Source organism: Microtus oregoni, unplaced genomic scaffold, assembly GCF_018167655.1.
Source record: "Microtus oregoni isolate MIOR12 unplaced genomic scaffold, Mior012 000049F_ref0000343, whole genome shotgun sequence".
Taxonomy (NCBI): Eukaryota; Metazoa; Chordata; class Mammalia; order Rodentia; family Cricetidae; genus Microtus; species Microtus oregoni.
Window position 1 is genome coordinate 4,677,970 of NW_024543223.1, and position 16,889 is coordinate 4,694,858.

Here is a 16,889-nt window from a genome sequence, read left to right on the forward strand (position 1 = left end):
TGGCCTATAATGTTTGATCCAGGAGTTCAACCTAAGCCTTTTGGCTCCTTGCTTAAGCCTTGGCATGAGTGAGATTGCTACTGGCCAGAAGAGTCACCTTTTTGAAGCAGCCCGGGGGGTGACTCTGGACCGGGTGACCAGTGTTGTTCAGCAGCTTCCTGCTGTCCATCAAGTCTTTCAGCCTTTTCTGCCTATAGAGCCCACAGCCTACTGGAGCAAGTTGAATGATCTACTTGGTAATTTAAATATTGTTTCCTTAGATGTTTCTCTCTTTATGTGTCTCTGTCTCTCTGTCTGTCTGTCTGTCTCTCTCTGGAGTGATGGGATGGTGGTAGCAAAATGTGCAAGCCAGAGGGAGGCAAGGTCTCTCACTGAAGCTAGAGCTGCCATCTCTATTAGATTCACTGACCAATAGGCCTTTGGTGTCCTGCTGTCTCAGCTGAGGTTACAGGTGCATATCCCACGTAGGTTTAATGTGAGTGCCAGGATTCCAAACTCAAGTCCTCATGCTGTGTAGCATACACTTTATACACTGAACCATCTTCTCGACCCAAGTTATCTTAAATTTTTAATTATTTTATGTGTATTGGTGTTTTATCTGCATATATGTCTGCATCACATGCATGTAGTGCCCATGGAGCCAGAAGTTGGCATCAGATCTCATGGACTGGAGTTACAGGTGGTTGTGAGCCACTATGTGGCAACTGGGGATTGAACATAGGCCCAATGGAAGAGCAGCCAATACTCTCAACTGCTGAGCTATGTCTCTAATCCCAGGTTATCATAGTTTTAAAAAGTATTTCAGATCCAGCATGGTGCTTCGCCCCAAGCACATATATAGTCAGGGCTGTTGTTCTAAAACACTGGCAGGCTGACATAAATGAGAAACTGCACCAAATTCTTAACTCTAAACTGTCTTTCTTTGTTACTACTACTCTTGGACCTAGATTATCATGGTTCTAAGCCCTTCAGGAATACTGGCTTAGTCTCAGGGCAAACCAGGTACAGACTGTACGTAGCACATATGGGTGGGCATGTACAAATGTGCTGTCTTGGTGTTAGCATCCTCAAATCCACATAGCCATGTGAAGCACAGTCCGAGTCACTCATGCCAGTCTCATGTTTCAGGTGATGCTGCATCATACCAGTCTCTGACCACACTTGCCCGTGCCCTGGCACAATACCTGGTGGTGGTCTCCAAAGTGCCTGCTCATTTGCACCTTCCCCCTGACAAGGAGGGAGACATAGTGAAGTTTGTGGTAATGACACTTGAGGTAAGAGCAGCCCTGAAATGCTGTGTCTCTGTGAGGATAGGCTATGTGAGTAGCACTAAGATGAAAGCCAACAGCTGACTGAGTGTGGTAGTGCACGCCTATTAGCCCAGCTACTTTGGAAGTAGAGGCTGGAGAATTGTGGGTTCCTGGCTTGTAAGGATGTGTCTGGGTACAGAGCTAGAGCCTTTTTCAGTAAACTTTAGGCAGGAAGAGAATGCCTATTGTCAAAATCTAATTCCTGACTTTACTGAGTCTTTCACCCTCGCCACAACACCCACAGCGAACCAAGGAGGTCTTTAAGACATCCTCTTGTCTCAGTACTACAATCCTAAGGTGGATCCTAATTAAAATCTAGGCAGTGTTATGTTTTAAGTTGGGCAATAACTTAGGCATCTCACCCCCAGAAAATTGAACACTTGGCCCCTCAAAGTATGTATACACATGCTCTGTAGTTTTGTTACCTTGCCATATGACTACTAGAAAAGAGCTTCAACCAGTGCCAGAGCTGTGCGCCATCCTGAGCAAGAGTTGACTCATTACACTAAGAAAAGAAAGTTTCCTGAGGAAGTGTGGTACAGAGGCACCAGCTGAACCAGGCTGAGTTAGGTAGTCTTAGCTTGTCTTAGCCCAGTGGAGACTGGAAAGCAAGTGTATGTGTTAAGTACTGGGTGGCAGCTCCTAGTCATACCCTGAACCTCACAGGCAATGTCATGGTGCTTGGTTCCCACAACAACGCTGAAGGATGAACTCTCTGTTCCCATTTTACACATAGGGAAGGAAGCTCAGAGAGGTTCAGAAACTTGCTAGAAGTCACTAGTCATAAATACTCCAAACTCAGCTTTGTGACTGAGATTTAAACATCCTATTTGGAAATCCTATGTTACAGGAGCCCTTGAGAAAAGCCTCTGCCTGGAGGCTGTGTAGCTCAGGACAAGTTTCTCTAGCTACCCAGGGTTCTAAAGGATAAAGATATCTGGGTGGTTGAGTACTCTAACAGAGGGAAAGCTGGAACTTTGAGGTATAGGTGGATCAGGACTGAATATTAAGAAACCTAGGAATGACAACCTAGAAACCTGGGTCAAAACCATTTTTCTAGAAGGAACTTGGCTCATCTCTTGGCCTCTCCATCTTTCCATGGTCTTCCATAACTTTTTTTTTCTTGCGATATTTTTTTTTTATTTTTATTGAGAAAAGGAGAAAAAAAAAACAAACAAGTTTCCACTTCCTCCCAGCCTCCCATTTCCCTCCCCCTCCTCCCACTCTTCTCCCCCTCCTCCCACCCTTCTCCCCCTGCCCCCACTCCTCTCCCCCTCCCTCTCCAGTCCAAAGAGCAGTCAGGGTTCCCTGCCCTGTGGTAAGTCCTAGGTCCTCCCCTCTCCGTCCATTTCTAGGAAGGTGAACATCCAAACTGGCTAGTCTCCCACAAAGCCAGTACATTACGTAGGTTCAAAACCCCGTGCCATTGTCCTTGGCTTCTCATCAGCCCTCATTGTTCGCCATGCTCAGAGAGTCCAGTTTTATCCCATGCTTTTTCAGTCACAGTCCAGCTGGCCTTGGTGAGCTCCCAATAGATCAGCTCCACTGTCTCAGTGGGTGGGTGCACCCCTCGTGGTCCCGACTTCTTTGCTCATGTTCTCCCTCCTTCTGCTCCGGAAGCACAATTCTTAGTTAAGGGAGCCACCTTAGGGTTGGCAAGAGACTTGAACCTAGAGTGGCTCCCAGATGCCCAAGCCGAGGTCCCCAGTTAGTTCCTTGAGCAGCTGAGGATAGGGAACCTGAAATGACCCTATCCTATAGCAATACTGACGAATATCTTGCATATCATCATAGAACCTTCATCTGGTGATGGATGGAGATAGAGACAGAGACCCACACTGGAGCACTGGACTGAGCTCCCAAGGTCTTCCATAACTTTTAATGGCACTGTTCTCTAGAGATACAGGAGGCACAGAGTACTGGGTGAGCATTCTAACAGTGCTTCCCTTTAGGCCCTGTCATGGCATTTGATCCATGAGCAAATCCCACTGAGTCTGGACCTCCAAGCCGGGCTAGACTGCTGCTGCCTGGCACTACAGGTGCCTGGCCTCTGGGGGCTGCTGTCCTCCCCAGAGTATGTGACCCATGCCTGCTCCCTCATCCACTGCGTGCGATTCATCCTGGAAGCCAGTAAGTCCTTGTCTATGAATAACTTTGTCTTCACAAATACATATCAATCATGAATACTTTTTCTTCTTGTCTCCTATTTCCCAAGAACCAGTTAGGACTTGGAGTGGAATGGATGAATTATAGGTGCTGCCTTTAGAAGGCCCCATCTTTCCACTCCCAGACCTTGATATTACACTGGAACTTAACTAGAATTTACTTTTCTAGTTATTTTGTTTAGAGTTTGTAGTTCCAGCTTTTAAAAAATACTTTTTAAGTTTTATCCCTTTGATCTTTAGTCTTAGTTGGCTATTTGATGTTCTTAATCCTGAATGATTATAAAATTAACAAGATTACATTCAATAGATGACTTCTGTTAAAGTTGAAGTGTGTGCTTGCATGCTACATTGTAATGCTAATGTGTTATAAAATAAAAGGATTCATTCTTTTCTAGGAACAGTGTCCTCAACAAGGGTCATTAGCTAAAAATTTTTAAAAATTGGACATTATAGTTTACATGTTAGAGGATGTTTTGAAGTTTTATGTTTTTAAATTAAACATTATAGAGTGGTGTTTTGATCTTTCATTGTTTAAATTGTTTTCATCTGTGCATTTGTAGTCAACTTGGAAGCAAAGATCCAGGGATTAATTTTAAAAAGCTAAGCTTCTTAGTCATAGTGATGCTTTTAGCAGTATTGGCTGATAAATAGTCTGATAAAAACTCTCAGAGTGGAGATGGCACTGAAATGTAGAAGCACAAGTCTTTGTGTATTCATGATTATCCAAAGCACTGATGCCTGCATTTAGTGTTATCCAGTGCTTTTAGTTTTACTGAGATTGTCTCTAGAAATCTAGCCTTAAGTTGACATAGCTGTCTTTGCAAGTTTTTATGAGGCTGCACAGGTTTGGAGACTTGAGTAGAAAGTAGGGTTAAAGTGTATGTTCTGCTGTGATTTCAGTTGCAGTGCAGCCTGGGGACCAGCTTCTCGGTTCAGAAAGCAGGTCAGATACTCCAAGGGCTATCAGAAAGGAAGGAGAAGACTCAAACATACAAAGTAAGTCATAGGACCTCCCTACTCTTTTCCCCCTTCCGTGTTTCTTTGGGGCCTTCAATCATTCACAAAAGAAACTTGTCAAGTGGGACTCTGAACTCTACGAAACCCTCTAGAGCTCATCCAGAGGATTGAGGTTTTCTGACGATGGATGCATCCATATTCCTGTTTTTGTGTGCCCTCTTTTTCCGGTGAAGACTCCCTCTCCCCTTGGACGAACTTGGTTCATCCTACATCCTTCCTCACAGCCTGGATTTGCACCTCTTTTCTGGGAAGCCCCCATCTTAGTCCTCAGTACTTAACACATGACTCCTACTTGAGGATGAAAATATGTTTTTCTTGTCTGTATTCCCAAAATTGCTGCTTGGCCTGTTGTAAGTGTACATTAAATTTTGAATAAATAACTCAAGACACTAAGGAATTTGAAGTTAGTGCAGATACTCACATAGTATACTGTAACCTTAATGACTGTTTCAGACATCTCTTTTGGTAGCATTTGGTAACTTGTTTTGTGACAGAATATTACTCTGTAGCCCAGGCTGGCAGTGAATTCATGACCTTCCTGCCTCAACCTCCTAAGTGGTAGATGCTATTACATTGAAAAAAAAATTACTGAAATCACCATCATTTAAAACTGTTCTGAACTTAGGTACCACATTGTCTTTTTCTGATCTTCCTTATTGCTTCTAGGGTAGTTGTGGCAAGACAGAACACATTTCACCAACTGAATTTTTGCCTCCTAACTAGGCTTCTAGAATGTTTTTAGTTCCTTGACCCTAGAGGCTCAAATAGTAGGAATGCAACCTACAGCTGCAGCCCTTCTCACACAGGTGGGAAAGCAGGCGCCATGAATGTTTATCTTTCCTAGGGTCACAGGAGCCTCAGCCCTGCTTTATTGCTCCAGAAATAGGTATAGAGAAATGCTTAGTCACAGCCCAGCATTGTGACATGAGCCTGTCTGTAATTGCAGCACTAAGGAGGCCAAAGTAGGAGGGTCATGAATTTGAGTTGAGCTGAGAGAAACCATTTTAAAAGTTGGAGATACTTGGGCTGGAGAGATGGCTCAGTGGTTAAGAGCTTTGCCTGCTCTTCCAGAGTTCCTGAGTTCAATTCCCAGCAACCACATGGTGGCTCACAACCATATACAGTGAGATTTGGTGCCTTCTTCTGGCCTGCAGGGATACACTCAGGCAGAATACTGTATACATAATTAATAAATAATTTTAAAAAAAAAGATGGAGATACTTATAGACAGAGCTTCCTTGTCTGTAGTCTTCCAGCTCCTGTTCCAAAATTTTAGGGTTCCATAGTGGCCCATAAGCAACGCCATTTAAGTATATGCTGGGTTCTCACTTTGTTTCTGTCTTGAGCCCCTACAGTTCCTGCAGTTGAGTTATGATTTCATAATTTCTTATTAATACTCACAAAGTGAGGAAACCTCCACCTCATAGCTTGTTCCCCCCCCCCCCCAGCTTAGCAGGAGCTCAGGTAATTCTGTGAGGATAAGATGCAGGTAAGAAAATCAAGCCATGTGAAGCACTAAGGCAAATGCCCACCATCATGAGACTGGGCAGGTTGGCCCAGTGGCAGGAGATTACTTAATTAAGGCCTATATAATTATGCTCATCTGTAACTCTCTTGAGGTCAGTTAATGAGATTCTGGTCAGAAGTAGTAACTTGGGTTTTATTAAGTTTTTTAAGTCACCTCCAGTTAGTACTTTTTTTGTTTAATTTTATGTGTGAAGATGTTTTCTGCATGTATGCTGCACCACATGCATGCATTGCCCAAGGAGGCCAGAGGAAAGTGCCAGATCTCATGGGAGTAGAGTTACAGATAGTTAGGAGCTACCATGTGGTTGCTGGGAATTGAACCCAGGTCCTCTTAACTGCTCAGCTATCTCTTCCTTCCTAGTTGATGCTACTTGAAGTTAGTCTAATATGCATCATTCTTTTAGCTAGGGGCTTAATTCCTTAAGTTTAATAAGGATCCTTTTTCTATACTAGGAAGTTGCCTAAATTGTTGAATCTCATGGGCAAAGGTAACTATCTGTCCATTTTACTACTTGTTTAGTAACAAGTAGTTTTCTAATTCCATGCTATATTGAGATTCAGGAAATATGAACAGTCCCTGCCTTCAAGACTCTGACAGGACAGTTTGGTGGCTCTGGAATTTTCATCATCACTCTGCCTCTAAAATTTCCATCCAAGGCTGAAACTCAGGTTCAAGACTATTACTGTATTCGCCACAGAAATTGTAAGAATTGCTGGTTTTGGATGCATTCCAGGTGGGCTTATGTGAGTAGCCAACAGTCTGGTAGACTGGACAGGGGTTGGTAGGCTTGATACGCTCTTCTCCATGGGTATACAGAGGAAGGATAGCAGAGTTGCAGTGTGTTTTGACAGAATCTGCCCTCTTGATCACCATTCTCTATGTAGATCCCAGTTATATCACTTCGGCCTGCGAGATGGTGGCAGAGATGGTGGAATCCCTGCAGTCAGTGCTGGCCTTGGGCCACAAAAGGAACAGTACTCTGCCTTCATTCCTCACGGCAGTGCTTAAGAATATTGTCATCAGTCTGGCGCGTCTCCCCCTGGTCAACAGCTATACGCGTGTGCCCCCTCTGGTAAGTCATTGCTGAAATAGGATAGGTGGTATTTACTAGCAGCCTTGGGGTGGGGTGATCCTAAGACTGAAGTGGAATATTTTGGGGAAGATTCAGGAGAAGGGGGGCAAGAGTACTGGAATCTTGTGCATGCAAGGCAAATGTCATACCTATCACTGAGGTACATTTTCCACCCTTGGTTTTTTTGTTTTTGAGATTATAATTTAATTATAATATTTCTCCTTTCTCTTTCCTCCCTTTTAACCTTCCCATGTGTCCCTCCTGATCTTTAAATTCATGGCCTTTTTATTCACTAATTGTTACTGTGTGTGTGTGTGTGTGTGCGAGAGAGAGAGAGAGAGAGAGAGAGAGAGAGAGAGAAGAAGAAGAAGAAAGTGTGTGTGTGTGTCTATTCTTAAATATAACCTGATTAGTCTGTATAATCCTCCCTGTATGTATGTTTTCAGAACTGAACAACCAATTGGTATGTTCTTCTGGTAAGGCCACCTTTCCTGTTTCCAGCTTTCCTCAATTGCCTATATAGTTCTTTTTATAGGATGAGGCCTCATGCAGACCTTTGATTTTGATTTGGGGGGGGGGGTAGGATCTTGCTCAATTTGATATGTAACCAGGGCTGGCCTCAAACTTGAGATCCTCTTCTCTATTTCCCTAATGCTAGAATTAGCTATAGGCATTCATGCCCACTTATCACACAATCTTTATTGCCGTAACACTCTCTGTGGTAGTTCCAGCATTTTGCATGTGGGTAGTTGTGACACCTGTATTGTTCCCCAGGCATTCTGTGTAGTGGTTATTTTCAAAATGAACTAAAGTACTAACCTTCATTTCCACTGATGTGTTCATGTTGGATGTGATTCTGAAGTGATTAGACTAATTATGGTAAACCTGAAATTTTACTCTTCAATTATTTTCTTTAAAAGGTGTCACCTTTGAAGATTTCATACAAAGCTGGGCATAGTGGTGTGTGGGGAAAAAAACCAACACGATTTCTGAGTTTTAGGCCAGCCTGGTCTACATTGTTCCAGTATAGCCAGAGCTACATAATGAGAGACTGTATCAGAGAGAAAGAAAGATTGATTCTTAAATTTAGGGACAAGCACTATTGTGGGTTTTCTCTTGAAATTTTCTTCGCATATCAGCATAAAATAGACAGGCTCTTGGTTCAGCAGGAACTTAGTATGGGAAAAGGGTTAACAGCAGCTATGCTGACCTAAGTCTGCTGAAATAGCACACTAGACATATCCTTTCCTACAAAAATCCTCAACAAGAAAACAAAGCTGGCTCATAGCTGACTTAAGCCAGAACACAAAACCAGGCCCAAGGGAAAAGTACTTTTTTTCTTCCTAGAATAGGGCATGTGCCTACTGCTGGGCCACAGTCTCTACATGCGTGTATTCGCATGTAAGATCCTGGAAAAGTTCACATTTAGAAAGTGACAGTCATTGGACCTTAGAGTTGCAGAGGCCCATTTTGAGTACTGTGGCTTCACTGTGCTGGAAGTACTTACAGAAAGAGCTGTGGACATTGGGAAGAGCACAATAGAAATCCAGGAGATCATCCAACATTGCTGCATGGGTTTTAACCCTGGGCAGGAAGCATTCTTTGTGGAGACTGTGCAGGAAGGCAGTATAGAGGTCATAGAAGGCTATAGGGGATCTGCCTACATAGGCCATGTGCTGTAGGTAAAACTCCATCAAGTGCTTTTAATCTGCTCCCTTAAATGCCCTGGGTACAAAGGCAACTGTAGCAAGCATTGCAGAACCTCCCCTGGGCATGCCCCAGAGACTTTTATGCTTGTATAAGAGATTTATAGAAGGCTTTACTATGATAAAGAGAGCTTGGTTGTAGGAATCTGGGGAGGCTCTGTTAGGTCCTCATGGCTTCACTGAGGCACATAGCTGAGCTGGCAAGATGGTCTTGCTACTGGAATAATATAGGATGTGCCTCAGGGTTTCGTTTTGTGCATGGTGCTTGTCTGGATATCTAATGGCAGAACTCAACTTGTCAGAATTGATAGAATGAACAGTAGGGTTGGCCTTGTGCCTGACTGCCAACACATATTTATACACGGGACTGAACTTCATTAGTGTTTGCCTTTTTTCTAACACACATTAATGTTTGTGGGCCCCAGCATTTCCCACAAGGAATCTAGCTTGTGTACAGCCCGGTCTGAAGGTGTAACAAGAAGAGGATTGGCTTTGGGAAGGCAGAACAGAGTGGTGGGAGTCAAGCTTGGGCTTAAAGGTTCTAGCAAAGGGGTGGGAGCCTTTTGTGGAAAAGCACTGGCTCTGGAAAAACCTGTGTGAGTAGTGAGGGGAGTGCAGCTGGCTCAGTGGGGAGACTAGTTGAGATAAGGGGGGGGGGGTGTCTCTTGTTTTCCTAGTGGCATCTCCATCCAGTTGTTACTCTCTTTTCCTCTTCTCAGGTATGGAAACTTGGGTGGTCACCCAAACCTGGAGGGGATTTTGGCACAGTGTTCCCTGAGATCCCTGTAGAATTCCTCCAGGAGAAGGAGATCCTCAAGGAGTTCATCTATCGCATCAACACCCTAGGTACCCCACAATCCTCCTCAGTCCCCATATACCACACACATGCCCGAAGCTCCAGGGTAGTGCCATCTCATGACAACTGGAAAGGTTCTGGGATAATGGGAACGGAACAAACCTTCACACATTTCACAGCACATATGGAATTATGATAAGAAAATAGACCTAGGGGCTGGAGAGATGGCTCAGTGGTTAAGAGCATTGCCTGCTCTTCCAAAGTCCTGAGTTCAATTCCCGGCAACCACATGGTGGCTCACAACCATCTGTAATGAGGTCTGGTGCCCTCTTCTGGCCTGCAGACATACACACAGACAGAATATTGTATATATAACAAATAAATAAATAAATATTTTTAAAAAAAAAAAAGAAAGAAAATAGACCTAGGTGCACATAGACGAGGCAGTGTGTATGGTTGCATATCAGGCTTTTTGAACAAAGATACACATGTAAGAAGCCAGATCCTGTCTTCATATTCAGACTAAACTGTACAAGTGGGCTGGGAATATGGCTCACTCTGTAGTGTTTGCCTAGCACCAATTAAGACCAGAGTTCAGTCTCCAGGGCTACAGCAACAAACTGTAAGTAGTGGAAGTGATTTCCTCTGTCTGCTACTTTGACCTCGTGTTCTCACTTAGGTCATTTTTCTCCTATGTGAAATGTGCAACTTGGGGAACATGGCAGGCTAAGTGTCACAGGAGCCAGGGTGGTAGGATGAGGGAAGATAGATTTGGCCAGACAGCCCCACTCATCCCTTGGCTGAACAATGTGGGACCCACAGTGCTATGGCCCATAAAATGGGTATTGTGTCCACTTGATGTGTTTGCCACAGATGTGAACATGAAGAATATACTTAGTGTCTTAGCAGCAGCGTGAGTAGTTCTCCTGTCAGGCTTCTTCTCTTGATTTCTGAAGTACAATCTAAATTGCCCCCCTCCCCCCCCGCCTTTTTTTTTTCTGGATGAGGGTGTGTCTTAGCCACTGTTCTATTACTGTGAAAAGATACCATGAAGAAGGTAACTCTTATGAAAAAAAGCATTTAGTTGGAGGCTTGCTTTCAGTTTCAGTAGGTTAGTCCATTATTATCATGGTGGGAAGTAGACAGGCATGTTGCTAGAGCAGTAGCTGAGAGCTTTATATCTTGATCCACAAACAGCAGGCAGAGAGAGAGAGAGATACAGGGCTAGGTGTGAGCTTTTCAAACCTCATTGTTTTCTCACTGTGGCATATGTCCTCTAACAAGGCCTCATCTCCTCACCTTTCTCAAACAGTTTATCAACTGGGGGCTAAATATGCAAATATGGGGACCAAACTCTTTCAAACCACACAGGGTGTGATTGGGTAGTGTGATTATAATCTTCATAGCCTTCCCCTGCTGGGGTATTTCCTGGAAGAGCCCAGGTACCTGATCCACTGTCTGATCCATGTTAGTACCTTAGGCTTCTTCAGGTTTTCTTATTCAGATTTCAGCAGCCTACCTCAGTTTCCTATGTCCATAAATTAAACAGTTTATCACTGTCCCCAGTAACTTCTGAGTAGGAATCAGGCAACTCTTATGAAGAATTGTTTTCCTGCCTGTCTTAGTTATGTTTCTGTTACTTTAGTAAACACCATGACCAAAAGCAACATGGGAAAGAAAGGGTTTATTTCTCCTGATAACACAAAGGTCTATCCCTGAAGGAAGCCAGGACAGGAACCTAGAGGCAGAAACAGGAGTAGAAGCCATGGAGGAATGCTGCTTGCCAGCTTGCTCACCAGGGCTTACTCCGCCTGCTTTATCAAAGCATGTAGGACCCCCACCCCAGGAGTGGTACCACATATATGGGCTGGGCCCTGCCACACCAATCACTAGTTAAGCAAATTCCCTTCAAACTCACTTGAGTCTGAGTCATACCCTATGTTCCAGGAGATCCGAGATTTGATATTCTTCGTTTCTATCTTTGTTCCATCCTTGCCTTACAAGGAGTACTGCAGATCTTCTTGACTCATGGTGGGAACACCAAATGCAGCCATTTGTTGAACTTTACTCTGATGTAGCTCTTTAGTGAACCTGAGGAATGGCCTCCTAGATTGCCTTTGCTGCTTGCTGGAGTGTTCCCAGCCCAATGCCATGCTTTTCCAATCTGTTCTGAGTGGTTTTCATTATTTATGTTTATTTACTTTATGGAGACATGACTCACATGAACATGCCCATAGTGCAGCGTGTACATGGAGGGCAGAGGATAGTTAGCAGGAATTGGTTGTCTCCTTTTCCCATGTAGTTCCTGGGAATTGAACTCATATTGTCAGCCATCTTGCTGACACTAATCTCACCAGCTTTACAGAGACCGAATTATCATGTATGTGGTTCTATGGTCTGGTCTGAAATCTCATGGTCAGACTTAAGGTGACACTTTAAAAATGCTTCATAGACAGGAATAGCCTGGCCTGCTTGAATGAAACCTGTGTGGACATCCTTGTCACTGTACCACACAATGGGGAATTGAAGGGCAGTCTGGGCTGCTGAACTTGGCCTATGCCTCTTGACCTTGATAGCATAACTGACTTCCATGTACTACAGTGTCCTTCATGGTAAATGGAGAGACTGGTATTCCCTATGCTATAGGATTGCCCTGAAGATCTTCGCTAGGAACATCACTAAAGGCGTTATATTGTCAGTGTTTTTTCATGGATTTGGAGAGTTGGGAAACTATCTAATGTAATGATTGATTCCCAGGGTGGACCAGTCGTACCCAGTTCGAAGAAACTTGGGCCACCCTCCTTGGTGTCTTGGTGACCCAGCCCCTAGTGATGGAACAGGAGGAGAGCCCACCAGAGGTGAGACTTCTATAGCTAGAAGGTGGCTAAATAGGAACCTGTAGCTATGGCAGCTTGGTGACTGTTTGGGAACAGGAAAGCAGGCTGATCATATCTCAGCTGATGCTCCACAATAAAGACAAGCCCTCTGAGAGGTTTGGAGACTGAGGCTTCCAGTAGCTAGGATGCAACTTTTACTATGATACCTTCCACATCAGTGGAATAAGATTGTTCTCTGTCAGCACTTTTGCATTCTGTTGTTCATTTATCACTATCTGAAGGAATATCATTGAACTAAAACAAAAAAGGCCATGAATCCAGGTCATGTTCTTGTTTCTTGTTTGTTTTGTTTTTAATTATCTTAGAGGTTTTGTTTGTTTAGTATTAATGTACACCATGCTAATAAGACATGAATAACGCCCATAGTTTTTTGTTTGCTTAGTATTAATGTACACCATGCTAATAAGACATGAATAACGCCCATAGTTTTTTGTTTGCTTAATATTAATGTTCACCATGCTAATAAGACATGAATAACACCCATAGTTTTGTATGTTCAAAGTCCTGGGATATGAGCCCTTGGTTCTGAGAGATGTGAAATGAACTTGTGGAGATGACAGATAAGAGAGTGAATCTATATAGGTCACAAGTCGTCAAGATCATCTTCCAACGTTTCTGTAACTGCCAGGTTGCCGGTGTTCTCAAATGATAGTATTTAAGAGCAATGTCCTCTGAGGTAAATGCCTATTTGGAGTTCTGTGCCAAATATTTGCATACTTCAGGTTTACTCCAAGGTCTAGGTATATAGATGTGTGACCAATGCCAAACAAACTTGAACAAAAGACTCTGGCTATGGGAAGCCACAGGACTTAAGGAATCCAATTCTCCTCTCTGAAGCCTTATGGCCCTTGTGCTCTGTGTGAAGTAGAGGCAGAATAAGTGGTTGGTATCTTGTTGTCATGTTGTCAATGTGTGGACTGTTCCTCTAGGAAGATACAGAAAGGACCCAGATCCATGTCCTGGCTGTGCAGGCCATCACCTCTCTAGTGCTCAGTGCAATGACTGTGCCTGTGGCTGGCAATCCAGCTGTAAGCTGCTTGGAGCAACAGCCCCGGAACAAGCCTCTGAAGGTTCTCGATACCAGGTTTGCCTGAGTTTCTATGTGGGCTACATTCTATTGCAGAGGATGGTGAGGTAGCCCACTCCACTTTTAAATTCCCATACCCTTTCCTTTGTTAAAAGAATTGATGTAATATGTGTCTGTGGCCCTGCCCAGGGATATAGATCCTAAAGTGATTTTGGTCATTGGTGACAAGCTGAAGATTTAGTGTGAAATTGTATGAGCTTCACTGGGTATTCAGGCTCAGACATTTGGGTCAGGAATAAGCACCTGCAGCAGGGTTTGCTTGCTGTTACACCAGCTGCTTCAGGCAAGTGAAAGAGAAGTCCTGGTGGTTTTCATGGTTTTCATTCCTGTGATGTTTGAAAAAAGCAAACATGTTCTTTCTTTTGGTTCTGAATTTTAGATTTGGAAGAAAATTGAGCATGATCAGAGGGATTGTAGAACAAGAGATCCAAGAAATGGTTTCCCAGAGAGAGAATACTGCCACTCACCATTCTCACCAAGCCTGGGATCCTGTCCCTTCCCTGTTGCCAGCTACTACAGGTACAGGAAGGAACTAGAACAAGAGTGTGGCTAGCATTCTTTTTAAAAAAAAAATGTTTATTTTTATTTTATATTCATTGGTGCTTTGCCTGCATGTCTGTGTCAGATCTTGGAGTTACAGACAACTGTGAGCTGCCGTATGAGTGCTGGGAATTGAACTCAGGTCCTCTGGAAGAGCTGTCAGTGCTCTTAACCGCTGAGCCTTCTGTCCAGCCATGGCTAGCATTCTTGCTGTGGCTTAACAAGAAGGCTGCATGCTGAGTGTATTGCCCCCATTCACAAGTCTCATGCTTTGTCTGGACTTGTACCACCATAAGCACCAGGATGTATCCTGCTTCAATGAAGAGAATTTTGTAGGTTCTTTTTCTTTCCATTGTGTTTATTAATTGTACAAGTTACTGTGTTGCATAAAGACATTTTTGTACAAGTGCATAATGTATACTAAATGAACCCCCTCCAAAACCTCCTTACCCTTCCCTTTGCCATCACCCTCGTTATTATTGAACAAACTGCTTCAATCTTATAATTACCTCATTCTTTTAGGAATTTAAGTACCTTGAAGACTTTATTTGGGGAAGTTTCTGTATGGAAATTCAGTGTGTTGTGTATCTCAAAATGATTTTGGGAACATTGAATTTAACAGAGCAGTGTGACTTTAAATGGCCATGGGCCTAGACCTTGAGGAGCCTCTGTCTGGGCCAATAGAGTGGGTGAGAAATGACATACTTGCTCTGTAGAGTCTTGAGAAAGGTGTGGATAGATAGCTATAGGAACTCAGAATACAGCTCTAAGAGCATCAGAGTGCCTTGGGGAGAGAATGGGTGGTGTGAGATCTAACACTGTTAGCTTGAGGCAGCCATAGGAAAAGAGTCTAGTTTGCCTACCAGGCTTGCCAGCTCAACAGGTTACCAAGTGACAGTACTACAAGACCTCCTGGGCCTCTGTATATCTGAGCCATCTTGCCAATGAAGAGGATAACCGGATTGGGCAAACATCTGTCCAGCCAGTCAGGGTCTTATGCAGTGCTATGCTGATGTTTTACAGGTGCCCTCATCAGCCATGACAAACTACTACTGCAGATCAACTCAGAGCGGGAGCTAGGCAACATGAGCTACAAGCTGGGCCAGGTCAGTTACACCATTCCGTTCCCTCCTGAGGATTACAGGCTGAAATTATAACCAGCCTTGTTGGTCCTCAGGCTTGAGCCACATACCAAACTTAAAGAAAAGTTTTATTTACATACTTTATTCTAGATTTCAATATATTTTGCATATAAGCATGCAGATGTTTATAAAACATAGTGGAATGATATGAGACAGGAGAGAGCTAAGAAGCATGAAAGGTTAGGAAGGACAAAATAAAGTCAGCTGAGAGCTGCTCAGTCAGATGCAGCACTGAAAGTTTCCTGGCTGCTAGTTCAGAGAGCAACTGAGTGCATAGCTTAGCAGGTAGCATTACTTTTAGTAAGAACAAATAAGGATAGTTGACAGCTGCTGACTGCAGGGGTCAGGGAGCTGTGGTACCTGCTGCTTTTCTAGACAAACCCCTCTGTTCCTTCCTACCTTTGCAGAGAAAGTTCTGCCCTAAGATAAGTCATAGTGACAGTTAGAATGTGATGTGCTCTTCATGGAGTGTTTCTAAAGATGAGGTGATAAATAAGATGCCTGGGGCCCCTAGGTACGTGACCGTGTTCAAGAGTCCCATGTCCCTGACTGTATCCCTTCTGGCTCTGTTACATTTATTTAACTCTGCTTCCTTCAGTACTGGAGTTCCAGTTCCAGTGTCTGTAAGCTGAATATAGTAAGACTGTGTGGGTCCATTTTAGCCCTGCCTTGCCTGGGATACCATATCAGCTATCAAAAAAAAAAAAAAAACAAAAAAAACAAAAAACTACTAGGATGAACTGCCACTTTGCATTTTGTGGAAAGAGATGGTGCAAGGAGCTAGGTGTGGAGAACATTGGCAACTGAAATTTATCCACAATTCTCAGCTTGCCTTCATTGAAAGTATCTGAGGTCATAAGGGAAAATGCAGGAGGGTTTGTAGAGGAGCAATCAGAAGGGAGGTCAGTGCAAAACCCACTTCATCTGGAGCTGCATTTGGGGGCTTGGGGCTCTTGGCTGCCCCTTAATCTTCCTAAAACAATTACATCTCCAACTGCATCCTTGGAGAGATATCTCTAAGCAATTAGCCCAGAAAAGCAGGGTCTACTCCTGGAAAACACAAATGAATGGGAACCAGGTTTATAAAATCTGTGTATGGTCCCCTTTCTCCAGGGACTGTAGTGTCACTCTCTGGAGCCTCTTTTACTTCATACTTTTTTCAGACACTCATTCAAGCCTTGAACCTAAGGTCAAAGTTTTTCTGCCAACAGTTTAGCCTTTGTACCCAAGGGCTCCTCTGACAGTACATATAGGTCTGAAAGGGATAGATCATTACAGTGGTCTTATGTGCTCAGAGTAGTGGACTGGCTTGTACCTACCCAGCAAGAACTTTAAATCTGGTTCTTGCTTCTGTGGCAGGTATCCATACACTCTGTGTGGCTAGGGAACAATATCACACCCCTGAGAGAGGAGGAATGGGATGAAGAGGAAGAGGAAGAGGCTGATGTTCCTGCACCAACATCACCACCTGTGTCTCCAGTCAATTCCAGGTTAATACTGACTTTTTTAAAAGAAAAAAAAATAAGCAATTTGAAATTTCTTCTCAATCACTTGATATGTTTGGGGTCCATCTTGAGGTGAACCTCTCATCTATGTATGGGGAAAATATCCATGTTTCACACTCTGCAG

General features: G+C 43.6%; 1 protein-coding gene across 2 annotated transcripts in view; it reads left to right on the forward strand.

The window, feature by feature from the left end:
• Positions 1–16,889, forward strand: part of LOC121436398 (huntingtin-like) — a 144,467-nt gene that overhangs the window by 111,962 nt on the left and 15,616 nt on the right. For both annotated transcript variants that reach the window (XM_041636237.1, XM_041636238.1), the window contains exons 48-58: positions 23–236; positions 1,129–1,274; positions 3,263–3,440; positions 4,376–4,471; positions 6,905–7,092; positions 9,518–9,644; positions 12,352–12,452; positions 13,421–13,575; positions 13,958–14,097; positions 15,142–15,224; positions 16,620–16,750. In XM_041636237.1, coding sequence (XP_041492171.1) covers positions 23–236; positions 1,129–1,274; positions 3,263–3,440; positions 4,376–4,471; positions 6,905–7,092; positions 9,518–9,644; positions 12,352–12,452; positions 13,421–13,575; positions 13,958–14,097; positions 15,142–15,224; positions 16,620–16,750 — 1,559 coding nt within the window. The remainder of the gene's footprint in view (positions 1–22; positions 237–1,128; positions 1,275–3,262; positions 3,441–4,375; positions 4,472–6,904; positions 7,093–9,517; positions 9,645–12,351; positions 12,453–13,420; positions 13,576–13,957; positions 14,098–15,141; positions 15,225–16,619; positions 16,751–16,889) is intronic.